This window comes from Gymnodraco acuticeps, unplaced genomic scaffold, assembly GCF_902827175.1.
Source record: "Gymnodraco acuticeps unplaced genomic scaffold, fGymAcu1.1, whole genome shotgun sequence".
In the NCBI taxonomy this organism is placed as follows: domain Eukaryota; kingdom Metazoa; phylum Chordata; class Actinopteri; order Perciformes; family Bathydraconidae; genus Gymnodraco; species Gymnodraco acuticeps.
In genome coordinates, this window is record NW_022990313.1 from 4636925 (window position 1) to 4663189 (window position 26265).

Sequence of the window (26265 nt, forward strand, 5' to 3'; positions counted from 1 at the left end):
ATATACCTATAGATCACACTAATGCCAAGTGATGTCAGGTGTGCAATGTGTGTGAGTGTATGGGAGTGTAACTATATCATTGGCATTGCATTTAGTTTTTCTCAGCTCACTCAGTATACACTCAAAGAGGCTGTACTTATTAATAGGCAAAAAGCAGCTATTGTCATAATAACACACTATTGCATCTTCATAATATTACATTACTATAGCAATAGGCTGATCCCCATTCATCTCTGTGTGGGTGTTTGGGAAATTGACCGTGCTCTGGTTTGTGTTGTGCAATTCTCACTTCTGAGTAGTATCTGCAGAACAAATGCTCCAATATGATATAAGAAATAAAACAGTTATATAATTCATTAAAGCCTCAACTTGAGCAAATACCTTCTTATTGACCTTCAGTCCCACTATCAACAGCTGTTCACTGATGCCCATCTACAGTGCAGTACCAATTTGTACCACTAAAGGTCAGGGTTTACTCAGAATTGGAAAATCTGGTATTGCAAAATGCCATATTTATTTGTTGGGGTTTTCCCTTTCCTAAAGTGTTCTATATGTTTTTGTGAATGTAAATGGTCTGCAAAGGCTTACATCCTTGTATTCCCTCCAGAGGGAGTTTCTCTCCCAATTTCCCCTTCAAACAAATGAAAAACACTCAGATTAAACATTGATGCACTGAGAGCTGTGTTACCTGTTTGTGCTGACACTGCCTTTACTAATGGCGGCTTCAGAAAGGACTGTGTTGGCGTGGTGAGACTGAACCATTATGTCCATGTGCTTCTCCCTTCAGAATATGACCTGTCCACTGCCTGTGCCAATTTCACCAAAAGTCTTCTTTGGCAAACTGAAAATAATGGCAGAGAAGATAATATCCACGAGAAATTGACCAACGTTTTTGTCCGAGTATATTTCACTGTTTTTACATGGAGCTATTTATGAAGCATCTTCTGAAATACTGGACCATTGTATTTGTGGATTTTCAATGACAGGAACACTTGTTTGACAGCTTTGACAACCATTACATGCAACTAATTGGCAACTGCTTGATTGATTTTGGGTTAGAGTTAAATATGAAAAACCTATTAAAATGGTATTCTTAGATAAATGAAGATGTATGACAGCGGAGCTTTTATGGCTGAACATGAAATAGGATGTATGTTGGAAAATGATAACTATTATTTATTTTATTTATTCTTAATTTATCATTGTGTTAAGGTCAACTAATTGGCTCTGGTGTAACCCTTTGTTGCTTCCATGTTTTGTGATAACTTTGTCAACTGCAACTTCAATAAAATGATTACTGTCATATATCCTTCATGTTGGAACAATCATTTATTATTGTTTCTAGGATTGTTATGATAAAGGAGACTTTTAGAACTGATCACCGAATGCAGAGATTCATTTACAGAAAGACAGTCCCAAAGTGTAATGAATGAAGTCCCAGAAGCAGAAGGATTACGATGAGTGTTACCAGGCAAGATAAGAGATGAACCCAAATCTCAGTATACAAAGATGCTGTGAATGACGACCTGAACCTGTGATGTGAAAAGTCCTCCTCCTACAACACAGTGTCACTCCCTTACCGACACTGTTGGGCTCAGTACGAGTTTGACTGCTTCCAACAATACAATGAAGTACTTTTACTGTGTACTTTTTGAGTAATACTTGGTTAAACTCCTGTCCTGAGTACAATAATTCATAGTTCATATACAATACAGGAATTATTGTACTCAGGACGGAAGTTTGACCGAGTATTAATCAAAAAGTACACAGTAAAAGTACTTGTGCTAGTAGTCTAAGTGGTACTGAGTCCAACAGTATCAATTTCATGTAGAACCTTTTTCAAAAAATAATTGTATCCCTCATCAAATATAGCAGAATTCATGAATTATTGTACTCAGGAAGGGAGTTTGACAGAGTATTACTCAAAAAGTACACAGTAAAAAGTGCCTCATTGTATTTGTGGTAGTAGTCCAGTCAGGCCCCCCCTTTGGAGAAAAAAAAAAGTCGGGTCCCCCCAACACAAATAGTCACGTAATGGGCCAAGTTAACATTTATTCAAATACATCAATATGAACGTGAGCATTCCTTTAAAAAAAAATAAAAAAATCACTTTGCTAGAACAGTGATAATAAAACAATAAGTCTGTGTGCTCAAAGAAATAAATGCATAATACCATTGTGCAATCCCTTTGCTAGAAAAATAAATGATGATACTTTGCCATGCAAAATGGCTCGTTCCCCACACACACACACACACACACACACACACACACACACACACACACACACACACACACACACACACACACACACACACACACACACCCTGGTGACCGGACATCTCCTTCATAAATAGAATAATAAGGCGTAATAATCGGGCAGTTCGATGTGTTTAGGTGTGTGTGTGTGTGTGTGTGTGTGTGTGTGTGTGCGTGTGTAGAAGTGTGTGTGGCTATAACGAAGCAGTCTGCAGTCGCTCTATAGCTGTCTAATGAAGGTAAACACAGCGAAAGCTCCACTTCCTACTTGGCGAACCTGTAACTTTCTCGTGCGCACGAGAACGTATATCGATGAGCAAACCATGTCACTTGGCCCAGGTGGTTTCCACAGAACGGACAAAACATGTGTAACGACCATAAACACACTCGTACCGTCCATAGGTACCGCGGTCTATCCGCCAAAACAAACTTAAGTTTGTGTCAATCACTTGCACGTCACTTCTGGTATGATGGGCATTCCCTTTCCGGTTTAATTCTCTAGTTTGTTAAAGTGTTTCGGGAAATGTTAAAGTGTTTCGGGAAATGTTAAAGTGTTTCGGGAAATGTTAAAGTGTTTTGGGAAATGTTAAAGTGTTTTGGGAAATGTTAAAGTGTTTTGGGAAATGTTAAAGTGTTTTGGGACTTGTAAATTTGTCTCAGTTCTTGTAAAAGTGTTTCGCTAATGTAATTTTGTTTTATAAAATGTAATTTTGTTTTATAAAATGTTAATTTGTCTCTAGCTTTGTAAAAGTGTTTTTCGCATCTTGTTACTTTGTTTTTGTTAATGTTAAATAGTTTTTTCTTTAGTAAAAGTGTTTTGCTAATGTAATTTAGTTTTATAAAATGTAAATTTGTTTTATAAAATGTAAATTTATCTCAAGCTTTGTTAAAGTGTTTCACACTTTGTAATTGTCGATTGCACCTCTGAGCCACCGTACAATCTACCTGCATTGCAATTACTCTAAACGTGTAATAACGTGCTTTATCCAGTAGGATGTGCGGGTTAAAAAGCTGTCAAGTTTACAGTGTTAACAAAATAAAATATACTGCTGTTTCTGGTTTAGTTTACGACGGATATATTTAGTTATTGTTTTGATATTTGTAACACAAAAGCGATGGAAAAACCCACAGCAACACAGCAAAGATGTTCGTAACATGACCCAGCGGTCTAGTAGTTAATACAAAACAATAATATCAAACAAAATATCACTATTAATTTATTGTGAAATTAAAACAGAACGGTAAAAGAATAGTTTCCGGTCTATTCTGAGGCCCGATCTCTGTAGACAAATAAAGAACTACGATAGATGTGTAATATTTAATGCAGCCAAACCATTTATTACAATGCATTCATGTGATGACTTTCAAAGAGTAAAGCAAGCACTGCTGAATAAAGTATGATTCTATCTTTTACGAACGTTTTTTTTCATATGGAATGCAGTTGGAGGTCAACCAATCACAGAGCTTGAGGACTGATCACGGGGTTTGTCGAGCAAAGCGCATGGTGTAGTCCAGGGGTGGGGAACCTGCGGCCCCCGGGCCGTATACGGCCCGCGAGACAATTTGGTGTGGCCCTCGAGGTAATTTATAAACACACGCAACAAAGAAAAATTAAAGAAATCTAGACCGCAAACAAATTAAACAAGCGATGACGGTTTTTCCTGGCCAAGGTCGGGATCCTTGAACACAACACGAGCCTAACGTGTCATCACGTGGTATATGTCTCGTCTGACAGGGGTGCAGTTCTGACGGAGAGCACCAGAACGTCGCTCCTGCACTTCCAAACATTGCAGTACCGATAATGAGCCGTACACATGCCGCAGTTTTTGCGTGGCTGTGTCTTTAGTTGTAAGCCCAGTGGCGATCTGTTCATCTGTCATCCTGATCATACAGTCAATAACTTTGTTGTTATTAGCATCTGGTTAGCTAGCTATGCTAACGAATATAAGAAGCTTTTTCTACAACCAGTGAGGTAAAGGCACATCTTTATATGATCATTATAGTTATACAAAAATAAGAGAATAAAGTAAACAGGTATAAAATACTATATGATGGTAACAAAAAGTCGTTATTAATAAACAAGAATACAGTTTGAAAGGAGAGTGATTTGTAAAATATCCATAAAGAAAAATAAAATCTGTTTACAGTTCTGTTTCATATGTTGAGAGATGTATCCATAGATCTCCTAATGTTGCTCTCAAAGTGCAAAAATCTTCATGTCCACATGAATAGGAAACTAAATACATTTGCACACATCTTGTGACCATATATTTCTGTTTTGGTGGTCATGCCACACCGTGCACGTGCATGCATACGCGAGTCATGGTAAAATATCTGGATTATAAGGTTGCTTTTTCTTTGCACAGCATGAAATAAAGGTGAAATGAATGGGCTGTGATTTTAGTATTTTTAAGCAGAGGTCAATAATTTGTAAGGCCCTCGGAGGATGTTGAAAAAATTGAAATGGCCCTTGAGAGGAAAAAGGTTCCCCACCCCTGGTGTAGTCCCAAACGATAGCTGAGGATAATGGGTAGTGTAGTGTCTTCGACCATCCTAAACTACGACTATTTGTTTCTCAGAGTCGAAGGGGAAAAATGTACACAATTTAATCAATGTTGTGTAATTAACAAGGATAATATGGTGTGTTTGAGTTGATGAGTAATGCAGATATCACTGTAAAATCAATTGACAGTAAGGAGAATACTTATTTCCGGGTGTAAAATCCTCCGTTATCCAATGGGAATGGATGCTCACATTGCCTTTAAGTGCCGCCGAGATGGACCGATACGGTGCTTCCCTGAGCGTCAAATACCGCCGCCGATGGGAATACATTGCAATCAGTTGAAAGCTCTTTGCGTCCGTTTATGAAGCTGAAGGAGACTCAGTGCGTCACAACTGGACGCCAAAGGACCCTGACCAAGCGTCGCTATTGGACTATCAGGGAGTGAGACTGTGTTGCTACGACACAACAAACCTCCTTATACAATAACATAACCCAGGACAAGAATCCCTCCCCAACACCAAAACCCTGGTAGAAAAGGAAACTATGGTGTACATGGTCAGAAGCCTTCTCTTGGTAAAAAAAAAACGGTGAAAATAACAATAATACATTTACGGAACTCTTGTCTCATTAGAATATCTCCCATGGATGTTTTGGGATTTTGGAGACTGATATCTGTGAAGGTTGGCTTTCCACTTCCTGAAGGCTTCCATTGAATAAGATCTTACATGAGTTCACATTTGGCGCAGAAACAGTGATTTGGGCACTTACTGACATGGGGGATATTTTCATATGCAGTAGCCCCCCCAGCGGAGTTCACCCCACTGTGGTCCGCCCTGAGCAAATCTGTGTACAAGTCCAGACTCAACATCTGGTTCTTTCTGAAGTCTTTCAATTAAAGAAGAAAGTTGTAATTGCATTTATGTCCTGGCTTCTTTACAAATGTAAATGTCCCCTCTGCGGGACGAATAAAGGTATTCTGATTGTGATTGTGAGTCTGATTATGAAACATACTCGGATTTAAGCTCCTGTGGCTCTTTCTTGCATGAAAGATCAAAGCCCCTGCCTTTTTAAGTCTTATTATCATTACTTGATGATCAGTTGTAAAATGGAGACACTTACCAGGTGTCTCCAACATGTTCCACAGTGGTGCTGCGCTGCATGCCTCAGAGACAGGGACACATCTCAGAGGACGCCATCCATGCCAAGAAACACGCCTCCCTGACAGGTGAGACGGGGGTGCACCTCCTTCTTAAATGTGAAACCTCAGTGAAATAAGGAACAGTTATTCTGATTTTGCTGCAATCCCAGGTTTCAAAGAACCCGTTAAGGCATATCATGCTGCCCAATATGTATCAACATGATTATTTTTACGCTTTGGCAACAGCTACCTGAAATCGTCATGCAAAGATAAAGCCCCAATAAGAAGTGAGACCGAGAGTAGGAGAGGGAGAGGGGGGCAGTGACAGGGGGAGTGATCTGCACTATATGAAGTGCAGAGGAAGTCACAGTGCGGTAGCATATTGACAGAGGAAGTAACGGACACTATGCAGCCTCCACCCAGGAAGGTAAGATACTGCAGTCTGATATAGAGTTTATATTAATGTAGAGTTCATATTAATATATGGTTGATTTCAACACTTTGTGTCTTACTGCTTTCATCATGCTTGTATACACTTGTCTTTGAAAGTCAATACTTCTCCAATAACAGTTTGAAGAGCATATGTGTAGCAACATCTTTACAACAGCTTTGAGACATAGAGATACAGTAGGTGACATATGTTCATGTTGTATACAGTATATACTTATACTTATGGTATTTGAAATATTGAGTTTTGGATAGTAGATATATATTCTCCTCCCTGCCAGTATTGAACATGAATTGTGTCCCATTGTTTGAATGCTTATTAGAGGACATGAAGCAACTCTGCAAGGCTTTTGTGAAGGTTTTTAAATGAATGCACTGTAAAAGCTAATTTCATATTGTAAGGTATTTCAGACCTTACAGGCTTTAGAGTTAGACTTAATAATATTCAACCTAACTCAAACGTATTGCCAACTGTGTTGCATGTACAGGAAATATAGAGGATACAATTTGTGTTCTCAGACTACAGGCTGTAATACACACTGTGTTCTTTCCATATACGGATCAAATGAAAGCCTTTACTTTCCTTACTTCAGAACACTCACTGAGTCAACAGTCTCATTGTAAAGGGTGTGTGGTGTGTGTGTGTGTGTGTGTGTGTGTGTGTGTGTGTGTGTGTGTGTGTGTGTGTGTGTGTGTGTGTGTGTGTGAGTGTGTGTGTGTGTGTGTGTGTGTGTGTGTGTGTGTGTGGTGTGTGTGTGTGTGTGCAGGTTAAGGAGAGCCAGCAGGTGAAGTTGGTGTTTTCAGAACAGCTGAGCAAACTGCAGGGAAAACAGCATCAGGACACTGAGCTTCTGGAGGAAATCAGGTACACTTGGTGTGACAATTTGAAATCCCTCCATTGATTCACTGAGAAATGACTTGTCCCCTGTGTCCCCCCCCCCCCCCCCCCCCCAAGGACCTTCAGTAAGCAGCGAGCAGCCATAGAGAAAGAGTACGGTCAGGTGAGTACAGAGGGCTATTCTAGTCCACTATAAGTCCTGTTACTGGAACCATCTTTTTTTACTGGAAATGCTCATGATTTATTGATTTGAGGTCCAATATCAGTACCTGAGTGCTGTGTTGTGACAGAGTGTTGAGTGTGTGTGTGTGTGTGTGTGTGTGTGTGTGTGTGTGTGTGTGTGTGTGTGTGTGTGTGTGTGTGTGTGTGTGTGTGTGTGTTGGTATATTACAACACCAGGGTTAGGCCTTCACGACTAGACACTCGCAACAGTCAACAATTTGAATGTTGAGCCTTGGACTTTTCTCACACTCAAAGATCGCCATATTGGCTATCTGAGAGGCGAGAACATCCGTGATTGCCGGTGCTGTCAAATAAAAGTGAATAATGTTGGGTATTCTTCACTATTTATATAAGTAGGACCATACTGTTAGAAGTCATCCTAATTGTATTTGGTTGATGAGGAAGTCTGCAGGCATCATGCACCTTGAACAATAGTTCCTAGCTATCTAACTGTGGCGATCGTCGTTCTGGTAAATGCTCAGTGTTCGGTTTCAACAGAGCTACCCGGTCAACATCCAGACACTGCTCCATTGTGTTCACCGAGTACAACATGGAAGTGTACAAAGGGAGGTGAGAGGCAGCCTCAGATGTGCCAAGTTCTCACTCTCTGGAGAGCTTCATCTGTTGTTTGCATCATGGTGGAGAATGTGACACATACTGTACATAATGTTGAACTTAAGATGGTGTGTGGTTACAAAGACATGTTAGATCACACTAAGTCACTACTACTAGATAGTATTCTAAAATACCATATTAACAGATAGAGTTTAGTGAAGGAAAGTTCAGAATGAAAAGCATTGTGGGTACATCACATCATCATGAGCTAACTGCACTGATTTCATGAACAAGCCCAATGCGTGTGTTGTTTGAGACACTAAAGAGTTTCTTCCTTTGCAGGCTCTTCAGAGGTTAGCTGTCCAGTACCAGAAAAGAGACTGGCAACGAGGAAACACAGATGCCACCGCCTCTGGGTACCACACACACACACACACACACACACACACACACACACACACACACACACACACACACACACACACACACACACACACACACACACACACACACACACACACACACACACACACACCACACACACACACACACACACACACACACACACACACTCATATATACACACACACATACACACACAACGTAGCCTTCTCATCAGCAGACGTGTGTTTAAAAGCTGCATAAAATACTAGAAGCATAATATAATTTAGTGTGGTTTTGGTTTATGTTCCCATTAGTTCTTCGAAGATCGCAATCAGTTTCATTAATTTACTGAAAGGGGATCACTGATAAGTGTTGAGTGCACTTACAATGGTGATTGTCAGTTCATTGGTGTTGGTGTGTGTGCTTTCAGGAGTGTGTTTGGTGTGTGGCGGTCAGTGGTAGATGCTACAGCTCAGTCTGCCGCATCGCGACTAGCTGCTGCAGAGGAGTACCGCCGCCTGATTGGACAGGTCTCCAGAAGTCTTCGCAATGCAAAGGACATCCGAGCTAAGAGAGTGAGAGACCTGCACAGATTACACATAGTGCTCAAAAATATTAAAACTCTTAGGATCTGTTTAGTTGCATTTCATGTTACAACATACTGAAATTACTGTTTCTATTTAACTGTCAAGAACATTTTAACCAAACCTTTGACATGCACATTGAGTGCGTTTACACCAATTGGTTTTGAGAACATAAACGTAGCTACACCGTAATTCCCTCAGAAGTTGGCTCTGTAGGCTTTAATGGCTGAAATTCAAACATTAAAGGAGAAAAAGAAGTTGAGAGAACCACAAACAAGCTTTGCTAATTACCAGAGAAAAAATCTTTTGGAATGGATTTACATTTGAGAAGTTCGAATTGATATTTCATGTCAGTATTAAACGTATTTCATGCTGTCTAGAGAAGAAGACAAATATTCGCACTTCAAAATATTTGTGAGGCTGGCAATTAAATGTTCTCCACGTCAGAATGATACAAAACCGTTTTTGCAATTTAGAGTAAGAAGATTTCATCAAAATGTTCCTTTAAAAAGAAAAAAAATGTGATTACTAATATGTGAATGCGAAAACTGTTGCTGGGTGTGTGTGTGTGTGTGTGTGTGTGTGTGTGTGTGTGTGTGTGTGTGTGTGTGTGTGTGTGTGTGTGCGTGCGTGTGTGTGTGTGTGTGCGTGTGTGCATGTGTGCGTGCGACGTGCATGCGTGCACGCGCGCGTGTGTGTGTGTGTGTGTGTGTGTGTGTGTGTGTGCAGGGTCTGGAGGGGCTGCAGAGGGTCCAGGGGGAGCTGGTGGATGCTCTGAGGGAGCTGCAGCGCTTCAAGAAGAGCTACCACCAGTTGAGTCACATCACCACTGTCGCCAGAGAGAAGTCAGCTGATGCACAAACCAGGTCACACTGCATCCGTGAAGCAGTATAAACAAAAATGACTTCAAGTTAATCCATTAGAAGATAAGTAGCTTCATTTCATTGTAAATATGTTGTATTTGAATATGTCTGTCAGGGCCAGAAAGAGTGAACATGGGATCTTCCACTTTAAGACAGGACTACAAAAGATGACTGCTAAGGTATGAATGTTATCACATTTTGTATACAGAAATTAGCTACTAACACAGACCAAATTACCATGTTGTCCTGTTTGTACCCTTGATCTGATGTTTGAATATTTCCATATATAAACTGTATATGATATTCCATATAAATGTGACATAGCGGGTGCTATGCTGCAGGGGCGGTTCTAGGGGGGGGGGGGGGGGCAACAGTGGCCAGTTCCCCCGTAACACTGACCAGGGACCCCCCCATCCAAAAAAAGGTTACGATATTACAATTTATTGGAACTAAATGAAATCAGAGACCAGAATGTACAGTGGAGATTAAACTGTTCATTACCTTATTAAATTGTCACTTAGTTACTAAAAAAAATTGTCTAAATAAAAAAAACTACTGAAACAAAGAACTGTAACTTAAATTTACTAAAACAAATACCTTTACAAAAACAAATACCAATTACTGCATTTTATGTCTATTTTACACAATTACTTTATACTGTCTTTTTAACCTGCTTTTATTGTGCCCCTCTCATGAAATAACTGGCCCCAGCCTGGCCCCCGCAGTAAAATTGGTCTAGAACTGCCACTGCTATGCTGATTCATTTGGAATGCAAAATCCTGTTGTGTCAATGACTTTGGAACAGAACAACACCTAAAATGTGACAACATTTGCACTTAACCTGATTACAAATGTTATCAAAGTCCAAAATGTAATAACTTGACCAAGAATCAAAGAACATGCCCTGGCTGTAGAATGACTAGAAGGTTAACGTGCATATACTTTGAGCAGCATACATCAAAGGCACTTGAATAGAATCTCCTTTGGTCAATTATGTGAAGCTAAACAACTCTTATCTGATTATACATCCATGAGCTAAATACATGAAAAAACTCAACACTAGCTCAACACTGCATTTAAGTTTTCAATCCCCCAGGTAGAGCGCAGGGATTTGTAGTCTATCTTGTAACAATGTTGTAGTCAATCCTGGAATAATGACGGCTGGGTCTGTAATGTGATGCCACTGCATGGGTTAGAAAAAGATCTTCCCATAGATCTACAATGTCTGTTCCTGTCTTTACCACATACAACAATTTCATTCAAAATCTATTTAATTATCAGAAAATAGTTCATGATATTTATTTTAATAATTCATGGTATTTATTTTAGCGCTTTTCCAAGTGCTAAAAGCGCTTTACATTACATATTAATACTGTATATTACACAGGAGCAATTTAAAGATGGTTATATGTTGGTCCCTTTTGCATTAATAATGGGTAATATTTGTTACATGTTTCACTTTAACAAAAAAATACAATCAATAGGCGCTTTCACACCACAGTACTTTTCCCACTTTAGTTCCGATATAGTTCCGAAATATTGCGTTCACACCAAAAAAATCCGGAACAAAAATTAGTTCATGAGGACTTTTTTACCCCCTTTTCCGTCCCTGCTAGAGAGCAGACTTTCGTGGGAGAAAAAGGTTCCTATTTCTGATTGGCTGGGCGGATTGTAAACCACGCCGCGTAAAACTCCCAAATCATTTTGTGAAGCCGCCATTTTATTATCCTCGCATTAGCATTATTAGCATTTGTTAGGGAAATAATTGTCCTAGACTCCTAGATATGACGTGCATGACCAACCCTGACGTCTGTTATCTCCTTTAAGGAGATAGGCTGCTTCAGCCATAGTGTTGTTGTTCCCATTCTATGACCGGGCAACCCTAGGTCACAGATGGTTTATTGTTGTGGGTACACTGGGACACTTCCTTCTCGGTGTTTGTGGACTCCAAGGTGTGAAATCTTCGAGGTCATAAGTGTCAGACGCAAGTAACTCAGTGTTCCCAACTGTTTAGGCTATCTTCTCAAATATGTTGATCACTCTCTGCGAAACCAGTTAAATGGGCTAACGAGAGAGAGGCGCTCCAGAATTTGACGTGGCAACTCTACCGTGAAGTCAGAACCTCTGGCTATTGGACATGTGATGTGAATTCTCCGGCCGAAGCTCCAAATCAACCATCAGTGTTTGACATCAAAGCTCCTGCTCTTCCCGTGTCTCTTTCCTGAGTCGGTGACTCCCACTGCATTGCTACACAGAAGTTTCCCTTACAGCATTAGCATTAGCCCAGCGCACAAACGCAGAGAGACTGACTAATGGCAAAAGAAAACATGGGAGCGGTGGAGATGAGGAGGTGTCGGCATTCTGGCAATTTACTCCGGGGACTTCCGGACGGGGACTTCGGGTGACAGTATACGCTGTGAAGTTGTTTGCGGCCTGCCAGTAAACCCAAAGCAGAAGAAGAAGAAGTGACGTCAGCGGCTTCATTTGCCTAATCCTCCCCCAGGAACTTATTCCGGTGTGAACGCGATCTGTACTTAGTTCATCAGAACTCTTTAGTTCTGATGAACTAAAGTGGGAAAAGTACTGCGGTGTGAAAGCGCCTCTTGTGTGTGTGTGTGGACTAGCATTACTATCCTTGTGGGGACCTATATCTGTTTACACAGTCAAATGTGGGGACTCGCCTCCCTTATGGGGACATGGAGGTCCCCATGAGGGGAATCATTAATTTTAGGGTGAAGACTTGGTCAGGGTTAGGGTTAGGATTAGGGTAACAGTTAGGGTTAGGCATGTGTTGGTTATGGATAAGGTTAGGATAAGTCTCCAGGAAATGCATGTAAGTCAATGTAATGTCCCCTGAAGTGATGTATACCTGGTGTGTGTTGTGTGTGTGTGTGTGTGTGTGTGTGTGTGTGTGTGTGTGTGTGTGTGTGTGTGTGTGTGTGTGCAGCTCAGCGCCAGGTTGAGGGAGTGTGACGATCGTCTGACTGAAGCTCGTAACGAGTATCTGCTGGTTTTATCAGCAGTCAACGGCCATCACCAACACTACTATACCAACGACTTACCACACATTATGGAGGTAAAACACACACTAAAAAGGGAAGCTGTAAAACTGATAAAGCACTGACTTTTACAAACAAAACATATCACACTCTTATTCTTATAATGATCTTTCATAAATTACACTGGTAAAAAGGTCCACAGCTGATTCGCTGAAACAATGTGAAAAGTGTGTGTGCAGTACATTTTTAAACCTATTAACAAGTTAATCTTAAATGTACACAAAATAGCCAAGAGGCCCTTTAAAGATTTATGGGTATTTGATGAATTATCAATTTGTTCTTAGCTCCACTAAGCTAGACTACAACTGCATTCGTTCAGCAAACCTGTGTTGTACAGTGACAATAAATTAACCTTGATAATATGTTAAAGCATTATTAGGTGAATATGTTGTGAAAACGTTATTTGAAATATAAAAAAATGACTCATGACTCTCTATTTTCCCCCTTAGCAAATGGACGGTGATGTTTATGATGACTTGAGAGGCCACTTCACCCTGCTGTGTGGGACAGAGATGGACACTTGTCTCAGAACACACAAACAGTTCAGCACCATATGGGACAGTGTTGCTAAGGTATAAGTCCATGGAGTGTTACATTGAAGTTATCATAACTCTCAAGTTTAAATAACCAAATCGTTGACAGACGTATTGTAGGTTCTCAAATCAAATAATTCTACATGCCAAGTATCCCACGGTGCCCTCTGAAAAGCCAGACATAAGACATGTCTCACTTTGCTCTGAAAAGACGGGGGTGGGGGCAGAGGGGTCACAGGGAGGTGGGGAGACGGGAAGCAGGAATGTGGAAACTTGGAAATGAAGATAAATTAAACATGCAAGAAAACCTTTTTTTCTTTTTAGAACATGTTTGAAAATAAGGAGAACAATTTGAAGATATATTTTTTGAATAGCTTAACAAGTTTGTTCAAGTTTTAAAAGGAACAGAAGTTTACAGATTGAAATTTAACACATACTTAAAATGTCTGCACTAATGTAGCAGCTGAGTGAAATCTGAGGTTGAAGATGCGAGGGGGAAGAAAATATTTTACACCTTGGTTTTCAATTTTGTAATGTTACAAAATAATGTTGAGTGAAATATTGAGATTTTGTCCACCCACCTATAAATATTTTTGGAACAGTAGGAGGTATTGGTTTGATTGTAACATTCATTGGTTGCTGTGTTTTCAGGTGACCAGAGAGAGAAATGTGCTGCAGTTTCTCCAAGAGTCTGTCTCCTTCAACAAAACACCTGAATTCACCTTCCAGCCCGCTCCAGGTGACAAGGTGTGTGTGTTGGTCTGTGTGTATGAAGTCTCAACATTTACTTGTTCCTGCCTTTTTAGTGATAAAACACATTTTAAATCTGCTCTTTTATGCTTTTCATGGGTTTTCCTCTCCTGTTGTGTGTTAAAGGTTTTTGTTTATGTAAATGGTCTGCAAAGGCTAAAATCCCCGTGTTCCCTCCAGAAGGAGTTTCTCTCCCTTACACTCAGGACTTTAATTCCGTTATTTACTTCTGTAACATAGTGACATCGCTTTATAACTCTTGAGCTTCTATTGGCTAGCGCTCCAACACATTTTAGGCTAAGGGGCGGGACATCTCTAAGCGGTTGACCAATCACAACAGAGCCGGCCAGCTAACCAATCAGAGCAGACTGGGCTCTGGTTTCAGACAGAGGGTGACAAGAGGTGCTGCAGCACAGGCAGTGGAGACATGTCACAGTAGAGACACTACATACTGATATACACCTGAACATCAGCAGAATAGGGCCCTTTTAAGTCAAAGATGTATTTTCATCAAATATCATCATTTAGTTACATTGCACGGGTCCATGTGTGTGCATGGAGGGGTGGACCTAATCACCTTGACCGTATAAACTATAATATATTGCAGTCCAGTGCAACATCATCTGTGATATAAAATACATACACATATTCACATAGGCTGTTATATTGACACTAAGCTGATGTATACTGGAACACAGAATAGAGGGATGTGTGACTGTGGTGTGTTCAGGTGTCCACTCTACAGGAGCTCAGCGCTTCAGAAGCAGACGTCTGCCTGGTGAGGGAGGCTAAGAAGTGGGCTACAAAAGCTGCCAAAGACTACAAGATCATCACACACGGAGAGAGAGTGAGTCTTTGTTCAAACATGATTATTATTTCCTGATTCACATGCTTTGGGCAGGCCATACAAAATAAATGTATATTTACCTCTTTCTATGTTTCTCTGTCAGGCTCTGCAGACGTTAGAGAGTCGGTTGAAGCTCTTATCTGGGGACACGTGCCTCAGTGTAGAGCAGAAGATAGCAGATGTGCAGGACAGTGTGAGGAAAGCCAAGGTACTTGATTCACCCTAAACACCTAGGCTATTTAAGATGACCTTTATTATCCCTGAGGGGGAATTCAGTTCTTCAATCTGCTCAAAAAGCTCACGTAAAAATCTCATACAAAATAAGAGACTTTCCCGTCAACCTTCTCTATACAGCGCTGTATAGGTCATATATAATTTAAGCTGATGTAATAGTAGAATGTGTGTGTGTGTGTGTGTGTGTGTATTTGTGTCTAACTGGCTGTCTTCCTCTCAGCTTAGCAGGCTGAAGGCAGAGGCTCGTCTGACTCTGTTGTCAGACTGCGTCACAGGAATCGAGCAGTGGCTTCACAACGCCATGACCCAGGCAGAGGAGGAGCTGGAGAGGGAGAGACGCCTCAGTGAACAGAGGAAGTCTACTGAGGACTTTTCAGTATGCAAACTCACACACACTAAATCAATTTAGTGCCCCATTAGTTATACAGCTTATACTACTATTCATCGGAGCACCAAGTGATTTACTAAATGTTTTGTAATGTTCTTATTGTGGGTTTCGAAGGAGAGGGAATGATCGATAATGTCACCAATTTTAAGGATGGGTGTGAAAGCAGGAACAGTGGAGCCATCAATACAGAGGGAGACATTGTGGCAGAATGTAATGAGTCATTTAGGTTCCAATTGTTCACTGTTGAGTTTGTGGAAGTTAGATTGTATCCAGGTTTGTATAACTCTTAGTCAGTTTGTGAGGCCAGAGTGAGTGGCATCAGGGATATATTTGGTGGAGCTGGGTGTCGTCGGCATACCAGTGGAAATAAAGGCCATGGTGGGGTATGATGGGACCAATGACTGGTTTGTAGAAAACAAAAAGGAGGGGACCAAGCACTGAACCTTGGGGAACACCTTGAGAGGCTGGGGCTGTGTAATATAGCGTTCCCTCCACAATGTGAATATTCGCATCGCTCTAATCGCTCAAGTTTCACCACGGCTGTCAACTGTGTTTACTCGCGTCATTCAAACAAGACGCGCTGGTGAGGGGGCGGGGCTTATCTCCATGTAGATACAAAATGATGCCAAACTAATAACATACTGATACCGGTTTGTAAAAACCATGAATTGAAGCTTTGACAAGTGTGCATACAAGACGGCATACGAAACACTTTTAAAATGCGTGAATGGAGATTGGATCGATCAGGCTAAGCTAAGGTTGTACAGTAGCTGCTCCGTCCACACTCACAACAACGTCATACAGACAGAAATAAAGCACCGACTTTTCTCCAGTTTCTGAACAGATATGAGGAGCTGTGAGCTCTAAGTGCTAACACCTAACGGCTGATATTTTTGGTTTTCTGATTCAACGTCAGTGACGGCAGGCTGAGATCCTCACTACTGATTGGATTACGCGAGAACACGTCACGCAAATGTGACGCTCGAGTTGAAAAAACTAGAGCGTCTGATGGTTCGTTCACACCGACGAATGACGCGACTGTCGTGCCAATCGCGTAATTCGACGGTGTGAACGCACCATCAGAGTTAGATAGAGCTTTATGGCAAAAATATTTATATATATTTGCTGTTATATAAACTCAATACCTGTTGATAGAGACATTCAGTGTTGGATTTGTCTTTTTCGGGGATTTATTGATTAAAAGACAAAATGTATTTTTTTCAGACATTTCTTAAAATTAAGATCCTGTCTGAAAACATGAAAACCTTGGAGAGTTGAAAACATTGTGGTTGTTATTTAAATGTAATTCTTAAATGTCCTCGGCGAGTGAGGTGGGTTGTGGGTCTCTTATTTAAAAAGAAAGGGTGACAATCATATTGAGAAACATATGTGAGATACCTTGCCCACTCTCACTGATGTGTTTAATGTGTGTTTTTTTAGGAGGATGAGTTTGAGCTGACTGACTTTGAGGACTATGATGATGAGAACGGAGACATCTTTGCAGACCCAGTGTCAGCCTCTGGAGTGTGTATCTACCCGGCAGCCTGCAGAGTTATCTACAACTACCAGGTAGAAATCAGACTATCAAACAGGCTTTATAAGTGCATTTAAAATGATAACTTGACTTTTCTATATTATCTGTCACGACAGTTTAGGGAAGTAAAGTGAGGTACCAGTCCAGAAAAGGTGGAGAACCCTAAGTTACATAATAATGAAATCAGTGGGGTGAAGGAGAAACAATTATAAATCAGCGTCAGCCGGCAGATTAAAAACCATTCTTCGTAGTTTGATTTATCTAAATAGAACATATCCAGACCAGCATGTTGTTAAACAAATGTAAAAGGACTAGTTTATCGTACACAGTGTTGATCTTATTTGAAATCAGTGGAACCTGTTGGTAAATTCAGAGAAGATACAGGATGCTATATATTGATATTTTCTGAGATTATATAGATTATATTATATAGAGATATAGAGTTCATTTGGAGATTTATTTTTGCAAATGTAGTAAACCAAGGCCATAGACAGTTCTATATAATTTGTAGTACTGTAGGTGGATCATTTTAGAAACATTGATAACGAAAAAGGCATGTTATTTCCTGTAGGCTAGCCAGCTAGATGAGCTGTCAATCATTGAAGGGGAGGAGCTTCAAGTGGTTGAGGATGGAGACATGGAGGACTGGCTGAAGGTAAAATCATGTTCTAACCTTAGTTCTCCGAGAGAATAAATTATCTGTTACGTATTCCATATGCCTCATGGAACTGGTCCCAGAGCAGCCTGAAATCAGAGGCCTGTACGACGAAGCCGGTTTAACATAACCTGGATATGTTTGAGTTACCCGGTTTACCTAATCCAAAACAAACGCGCTCTCGCTAAACGGTCCTACAACACTGGTTATCAACTCGTTAACTCAAGCCAGCTTTGCCCTATCTAGTTAGTTGCGCGTTAACATGAAAGGGGTGGTATTTGGAGCATTCGACCAATTTGATCCCGCAGATCGCGTGGGGCCTCACCTCGCGGAGGGTGCTTCATTTTGCGGAGGGTGCTTCATTTTGCAGAGGGAGCCTCATCTGAAGCGCAAATGCGGCGCACCTACAGTGTACGCGCGCCACAGGCTCCACTAGCACCCCCCCCCCCCCTCCCCCCGTCGACGCTCGCGAAACAGATGGCCTCATCATATCACTTTGCGTGGGGCCACAAGTTGGCCTGGGGCGCAATGGCGCCAGCAGGGGGGGCCATGTCACGTATGCATAGTAGTTCATCTGATATTTAACAACAAATACACAGCCAGCGAATCGCTTGATTTGAGCTTCCAACGCTCATAGTGCAGCCCCTCCCTCTCCCTCTGCTACCATGGTAACACTCTGATACTCGCGCGCACCACTGATACTTGCGCGCACCACTCTGAGATTCTCACAGACAGCAGCAGGTTCCAGCAAAATGTTTATTTCTACTGACTTTTTTACTGACTTGACAAAAATCCACCAGACTTCTAGAAGGTAAGTCGTATACGTTCGTTGCCTGTTAAGCCCCACAACACTTTAGGCTTTAGTGTGTTAGCTTTAGGTAGCAAAAAACGGAGATATGCTTACCGTTAGCTGTTATTCTGATCAAAATGTGTGTTCAATGGCATTAAAACGAGACAAACGCTGGAAGACCTGGAAAACAGGCTCGGGGCTCAGTATAGGCTGGCTTGACTTCAGGTATAATTCGTCTGTAAACACACTTTGGCGGCTGGGTGATTCTCACGAACTTGGTGTAACATGAGCCAAAACAGTTCGATGCAGATTTTGAAAATTATTTTTCTCATTAGTATCAACCAGGTTCTAAATGAACTAGCCCTAGTAAAAGAAAAGTTCTGTATATGTTTTAAAACACATTTTTAGAGAGTTTTATCGAGTCATTGACCAAATAAATTCATTACCGTAACACATTTTCAATTGATGATAACTAAATATTTTAGTAAATGTTTGGCATTTTATTTTTTAACGTATGCTGCTGTCAATAGTCACAAGTAGTCACATAGTGTAATAATTCAGGTAAATATATAATAATATAATGATTTTAGTTATTAACTTCATTACCGTAACACTATTTTATGTTCCACACATTGACTTTTACTGTGGTGTAAATTGTACAATTGATTGAAAAAAGACAATTTTAAAATATGAACAGACATACCAAACATTTCCTGTACAAAATGAAAATTTGAAGGTTTTCCATATTCCTATCAAAATATTAACTTATTAAGGAAGTGTTATGGTAATGAACAGAGCATGTCGGTAATGAAAAGCTTTTGTTATGGTAATGACCTTACAGTACATGGAGAAGAGATATACTATTGCTTTATAAATACTATCGCTTTACGTATATATGCACACACACAATTTTGAATTGCACCGTTACTTTATATACTGTCTCTTTACACACACAATAGACAATAGTAACGTAACGTTTGTTACATGATACATAATGTACCTGTATACAATCACCGCTGCCGGCAGGGACATCGCTCCTTGCATGGTCCTTGGAAAATGCGGCAGTGTTTTTCCACTCTAAACTTTTCTAGGGCTCTGTAGAAGTCAAACTGTTCAATGGGTGGTCCTTCAATGCAGATTCAGTCGAGATTTTCTGCTTTTATTCTTGCCCTGGTCTTTATGCGATTTTGAATGCTGAATCCACGTCCGCACCGCACCGTGCTCATTGGAACGACCGAGATTGCAGCCAGGAGCTTTGTGGTTTCAGAAAGGAAGCCAGCATGTTGTGTAGCCATGATCTTCACCAACTCCTGGAAGGAATTTTTGCTGTAGTTTGCATGGACTAGCTCCTTAAAAGGTGACCACTCTGCGCTGCAGGTGTCCGTGTCAACGATAGGTTCCCGTCCCGCTCGGCAGAAGTGATCCCGGATGGTCCGCTGCTCATCACGTCCAAATCGCGCAGGTTCAGTGTTGTCCCGTGGCAGACACCATGGGTCAAATATGCGAAAAGCGGAAAAGAGGCCGATGTCGGGGAAACGATCTTCAATATTCTGGATGAGGGTGTCGAGGAAGCGCTGCCTTACACCATCCACGGCCTGCCGCATCGCCCTGGTAGCCTTTGTCTTTTCTCCCTTAAAATACATCCCGCCGTTTTTCTCCGCAATGTTGGCCAAGAATTCTTGGAATTTTAGGCCGCCTTCATCTCCAATCTGCATGGCTCACAGCGCATTGATCGTTGAGGTTACAGCAGGCTGAACGCCATCAGTGTCCAGGATGACATGCATTTCTTTAAGCCGTGCTTGCCGAGAGCTGCTGTTGGAGAAGTATCCATAGATACTGCCCACCGTCCTCTGGTAGCGCTGGAGGGATGGTATCGCCACAGCAGCCTGCTGGGCACAGAAGTTTAGCTTATGTGCAGCGCAGTGTGTGCCACCGATGGCTGGGTTTTCCCTTTTTAAAACGCGCCCCGAACCCATTTTCTCTTCCAGTCATAACCGCTGCCCCATCTGTACGGACGCCAGTTATGTCGTTCAGATCGATGTTGTAATTTTGGAACTGCTCCTTAATGGTTTGCGTTACGGTAGCAGCGTCGCATGCAGTATCTTTGTGTTGCACAAGTAGTGGGTTTCTAAGTCACCGTCATTTATTAGGTTAACATATGTGCAAAGAAGCTAATCCACCGAAATGTCCGTGGACTCGTCAGTCATGAGCCCCTTGAATGTTGAGTTATTTAACTTTACAATGAAATCCTCCTTCAGCACATTGTTTATGGCGCACTGCATGTCCTGCACTATGTCGTTGTGAGGGTGTTCTCTGAAACTCGCAGTTCTGCCAAGGTTTCACATCCCTGCAGAATGCACAGTTCAGTCAAGCTTTTGTTTTTGTGTGTCAGCAACAGTTATTTTGCCAGGTAATACACGTTCCTCTTGGCCGCAATTACCACCTTTGATCTGGCACAGACCATTCGATTAACGGCAACTTGAACTGTTGTTTCTCCGTAAATGCTGTGCATCTAGCACTGCTTTGTGATCCACCCCCTTTATGTGCATCTCTATAGTCTTCACCCTGAAGTTGGACGTCCCCGCGGTGAACACGTTGTGCTTTTTTTCCCTTACACATAGTGTGCAATACATTTTATGACTTTGTTTATTATAGCACAACCACGGGAACTTCATTTTCCAGGTTCCGACAAACTTCCTTTTGTTGTGGCTGACCGGTTTCTCTTCGTGGCTTACGGGTGTAGAAGTGACATTGTCAGATGGCGTAGGCTCTGGATGGGGTGGGAGGCTAGATGACAACAACATCCGGCCCCGGGGCACCTGCACGGGCGGGGGATGCTGGCGGAGACTAGGATGGCGGCAACTCAGACTCGGGCTGAGAGCCAACGGCAAGGCTCGCTGGCAGTACACTTTTTTCCGTCACAGGAACCGGCTTTGCTGGCGGTGAAAAAATCCCACCAGCCTCCTTTGCCCCTCCAACAGAGGGATGTCATTTTCCTTTTTGTCATTTAAACCAGGGGTTCCCAAAGTGTGGGAAGGTGAGCCTCCCCTCAGAGAACATAGTCACAGCCGCGCCCCCCCTCCCAATTATTATTGCTATTATTATTATTGTTGTTGTTGCTATAATGCAGGGGTATTCAATTGCATTTCAAAGAGAAAATGTAAGGTGAGAAAATGTCATAAAATGCTCTGTTTTCGCTACCTTCCTATTTTTTGATTGGTTGAGCGTCACCTCCTTAAAACATTAAACAATAGCTTTTTTAAACCTCTTTATCTTTATGTTTTAAACATGTTGAGGTTAAGGATGGCAGCTTCCTCATACGTTGCACTCGGAGAGAAATAGTTGAGACGGAGATGTCTTTAGCAGCAGGGAGGAGTAACGTTTCACCAATGTTGTGAGGTTTACCTGCCTTAGCTATCCGTAACGCCACTCGGTATGATGCTTCGGTTGCCTTTGTATTCACAGTGCTAAATGTGTCAATGACATTTTTCTGTGACTGCAATTCCTTGAGCTTCCGGTCAAAAAACTCCTGTGGCTTGGTCACCAAACATGGGTGTTTCGTCTCAATATGACGCCGGAGTTTACATGGTCTCATACTGTCATTAGCTAGCACCTCGTTGCAGATAACACACTGTGGCAGTGGAGTGTCATCAGGACCGGTCCATGAACATCCTAGCTTCAAATAATCATTGTCATACTTCCTTCGTTTTCTGACAGACGCTGTCTCCTCTCTCACTTTAGGTAACTTCACAAAAAATCTATCCATATTTTGCCGCTCGCATAAAGTTAGCTGAAGTTAACTAGCTAGATTTCACTGTTTCTCTTTATTTTTTTCTGGCGGCTGTGCCTCCGTTGAAGCTCTCTGGCGCCCCCCAGGGTAGGCGCGCCTCACACTTTGGGAACCCCTGATTTAAACGATAAAAATTGTCGATCTTCTCTCGGATACTTTTTTTTTTTTGGGCCGCCTCGGCTCGAGTTGAGGGCGTTCCGAGCTGAAAAAGGGCATCCAATGATGGCAAGACGGCCCCCTGGCGGAAACACTGGCTCAGTCTCTTTCTCTCTCTCTCTTTCTCAGTCTCTCTCTTTCTCTGTCTCTCTCTTTCTCAGTCTCTCCCTCTTTCTCACTCACTCTCTCTCTCACACACAATGTGAAGATGTCCTATTCTAACCTCTCTTTCTTTCCTTCTGTACTCTTCCAGCAGCTCTGGGTTGCTGTACACTTTCTCTCTGTGCTTCACCACCCTCACCTTGGAAGCTGCCCTTTTCCTTTCCACCTTTTCTGAACTTAATTTCAAGAGGGATTCAGTATTCATTAAATAAATTAGATTCAAATAATATATATAAATTATTTCTTTATAGTTAAAGCTCACCATACATAGCTGCACACATTTCTTTCATTACCGCAACAATTTTGTTCATTACCGTAACAGCCTCCTATATGACATGGTAATGAATGCAGAGCATTACGGTAATGAATGACCATAACACTAGCTAGCATAATAGTTAGCATAGCCATGATGCTACAAAATAAATATTTGCACTATCATTCTGGCTCTATAAAAGCAACTTTTCTATTGATTTTGGAATCAATAACTTTAAAAAAAACATTATATAATACCCCATTACGGTAATGACAGTTAGTAGTGTACACTGGGGTGTCAGTAAATGGAATCTTTAACATATCTATAGCTTGACCTTGAAAGGACATCTTACCTTGTAGCCATCTTGCATCTTCTCTTCCATGCAATGCATCATGGGTAAACAAAAAACTAATTTAAACAAACAGGAATTGTAATGGGGCCAAATAGGCAGTGCATCGGTAATGAACTTCACATGCTCCAGACACACATATTAATCCAAAAATATTTTAATTCATAAATCTTAGACCCAAAATAATTATATTACCAGTAACAATGTACCATTTCAACAATTTTTTGTATTTATGTATGTATTAAATTGTGCGGATTTATTGTGATATTTTGGGGTTAAATGTAAAAAAATAAACTCCGGACGCATTACGGTAATGAATTTCTACATGGAAAAATAGTGAAAAAAATATGAATTACTACCTCAGCTACAAAAATAGCAATAGTACCACATACAATACACAATGCAGTTTGATATAGAATTGATTATTTTGATTATTTTTGTAATTTTGTCTGTCAATTCCTCACAGACATGACCAAAGGTGGTTTCGTGAGAATCACCCAGCTATCCTAGTTAGCGTTAGTTTAGCTTGCTAAGCTAACGCTAGCTGATGTCGGTATGCTGGGCTGGTGTAATGCGTAGGCTACTATTAATCACTGCTGTGTGTAATGTCAATTTGCAGAAAATGAAGAGAAAGTCAACAGACATCTCTTCTTATTTGAAGAAGAAGAAGAGTAAAGGAGACACAGAGCTGGCAAGGGAGCAGCAGCATAGGGCTAGTGAGGAGATGGACATACATGCTAGAAAGTACATGTGGAACTCTGTTTTGTAAAAGTGAAACTAAAACCTAAGTACAGTTTTATTAATGTGATTGTGACCTTTGTAATCATTTAAGTCTTCTACACACTTTCTGCAGTTCCTTCAAAATGAAACGAGAATCGATGCAGTTTTTCCTCTTCTGTGTTCTGAGGTTATGAGCCGACCATTAGTCAAGTTTGTTTTCATAATGTTCTGTATGCTAATTAAAAAAAAAAGGGTAACCAGTTTGTTTATAAACTATAAATATACAAAACAAATGGAATACAAGCTATATGTATATATGCCACCACAGTGGCCTAATCTAAAAAAATAGAAATATGTCTCGTCACCTATTTTCTGTCTAATACTAAAAGGTGGTGTTTTGTATCATTTATAATGTTTTGAATTTGCTATAAAGATCAATAATAGATAGTGTTTTTGTGTTCAATCACAGTATGTATTTACCATGTTATACCCCTTGTGTTTTTGGGTCCTGTTGAAATAAAATAGTCATGTTTTAAAACTTGATTTAATAAAGTCATGTCAATCATCTTTGATCCCAGTGTGACACAAACAGCTTTGTTCAGTCTAAAACTATTTATAACCTAGAGACATAATATAACCGGACCTGTAGGTTTCTGGGAGTTTGTTCCAGATATTTGGAGCATACTAACTGAACGCTGCTTTACCATGTTTAGTTCTGATTCTGGGGACAGAAAGCTGACCAGTCCCTGAAGACCTGAGAGATCTGGATGGTTCATCATTTAGCAGGAGGTCAGAAATGTATTTTGGGCCTAAACCATTCAGTGCTTTAGAAACCAGCAGCAGTATTTTGAAATCTATTCTTTGACACACAGGAAGCCAGTGTAAAGACTTCAGAACTGGAGTGATGTGATCCACTTTCTTAGTGTTAGTGAGGACTCGAGCAGCAGCGTTCTGAATCAGCTGCAGCTTTCTAATAGATTTTTTAGTGAGACCTGTGAAGACACCATTACAGTAGTCCAGTCTACTGAAGATAAAAGCACGGACAAGTTTTTCCAAATCCTGCTGTGACATTAGTCTTTTAATCCTAGATATATTCTTTAGGTGATAGTAGGCTGATTTAGTAACTGTTTTAATGTGACTGTTGAAACTCAGGTCAGAGTCCATGACTACACCTAGATTTATGGCTTATCTGTGTTTTGAACATTGCACACTGAAGCTCAGCGCTAACTTGTATACGTTCTGACTTGGCTCCAAAAACCATTACCTCAGTTTTATCTTTGTTTAATTGGAGAAAGTTCTGACACATCCAGTCATTGATTTGTTCAATGCACTTACTCAGTGTATGAATTGGAGCATAGTCTCCTGGTGAAATGGTTATGTAAATGTGTGTGTCATCTGCATAGCTATGGTAACTTATTTTGTTGTTCTTCATTATCTGAGCCAGTGGTAGCATGTAGATGTTAAAGAGAAGAGGCCCCAAGATGGAGCCTTGAGGAACCCCACATGTCATATTTGTCAACTCAGATGTGTATTTACCTATAGAAACAAAGATGTTTCTGTCCTTTAAGTAGGATTCAAACCAATTTAGAACTGTTTCCGAAAGTCCCACCCAGTTTTCCAGTCGGTCTAGTAATATGCTGTGGTCAACAGTGTCAAACGCAGCACTGAGATCTAATAATACTAACACTGAAGTTCTGCCACTGTCTGTGTTTAAGTGGATGTCATTAAAGACCTTTACAAGAGCAGTCTCAGTGCTGTGGTTTGGACGAAAGCCTGACTGGAACACATCGAAACAGTTATTTAAATGCAAGAAATTACTCAACTGTTGAAAAACAACTTTTTCAATGATTTTACCTAGAAATGGCAGGTTTGATATGGGCCTGTAGTTGTTCATTACTGAAGCATCCAGATTATTCTTTTTTAAGAGCGGTTTAATGACTGCAGTTTTCAGGGCCTGTGGAAAAATACCTGAGTGAAGAGATTTGTTTACTATATGAAGTAGATCTGAGGCCATGCAAGGCAAAACATCTTTGAAAAATCCTGTTGGAATAATATCAATGCAGCAAGAGGAGGATTTCAGAAGTTGATATAATGTCCTCTAGGTTTTTATCATTAATCTGATGGAATTGTGTCATGATATCTGAATTGATGTTAAGTGGAGATAGGGACAACACATTTGCTGTTCCTGATGCAGAAGCACTGACTGCTTGTCTGATTTTCTGAATTTTCTCAGTGAAAAAGGAGGCAAAATCAG

The 26265-nt window shown here is 40.9% G+C and overlaps 1 protein-coding gene across 4 annotated transcripts in view; it reads left to right on the forward strand.

Annotated features, from left to right (window-relative positions):
* The first annotated feature begins 6265 nt into the window (after positions 1-6265).
* The window catches only part of LOC117550422 (F-BAR and double SH3 domains protein 1-like), a 30294-nt gene continuing 10294 nt past the window's right edge, over positions 6266-26265 (forward strand). For 3 of the 4 annotated variants that reach the window (XR_004569643.1, XM_034222852.1, XM_034222854.1), the window contains exons 1-15: positions 6266-6325; positions 7113-7210; positions 7301-7346; positions 8303-8376; positions 8775-8919; positions 9658-9794; positions 9907-9970; positions 12739-12867; positions 13300-13422; positions 14035-14130; positions 14864-14980; positions 15084-15188; positions 15435-15590; positions 17043-17171; positions 17708-17791. Coding sequence is in view for 3 of the 4 variants with exons in the window: in XM_034222852.1 (XP_034078743.1) it covers positions 6305-6325; positions 7113-7210; positions 7301-7346; positions 8303-8376; positions 8775-8919; positions 9658-9794; positions 9907-9970; positions 12739-12867; positions 13300-13422; positions 14035-14130; positions 14864-14980; positions 15084-15188; positions 15435-15590; positions 17043-17171; positions 17708-17791 (1524 nt within the window). In the remaining variant the exon portion in view is untranslated. The remainder of the gene's footprint in view (positions 6326-7112; positions 7211-7300; positions 7347-8302; positions 8377-8774; positions 8920-9657; positions 9795-9906; positions 9971-12738; positions 12868-13299; positions 13423-14034; positions 14131-14863; positions 14981-15083; positions 15189-15434; positions 15591-17042; positions 17172-17707; positions 17792-26265) is intronic. The other variant, XM_034222853.1, reaches the window with a different exon arrangement.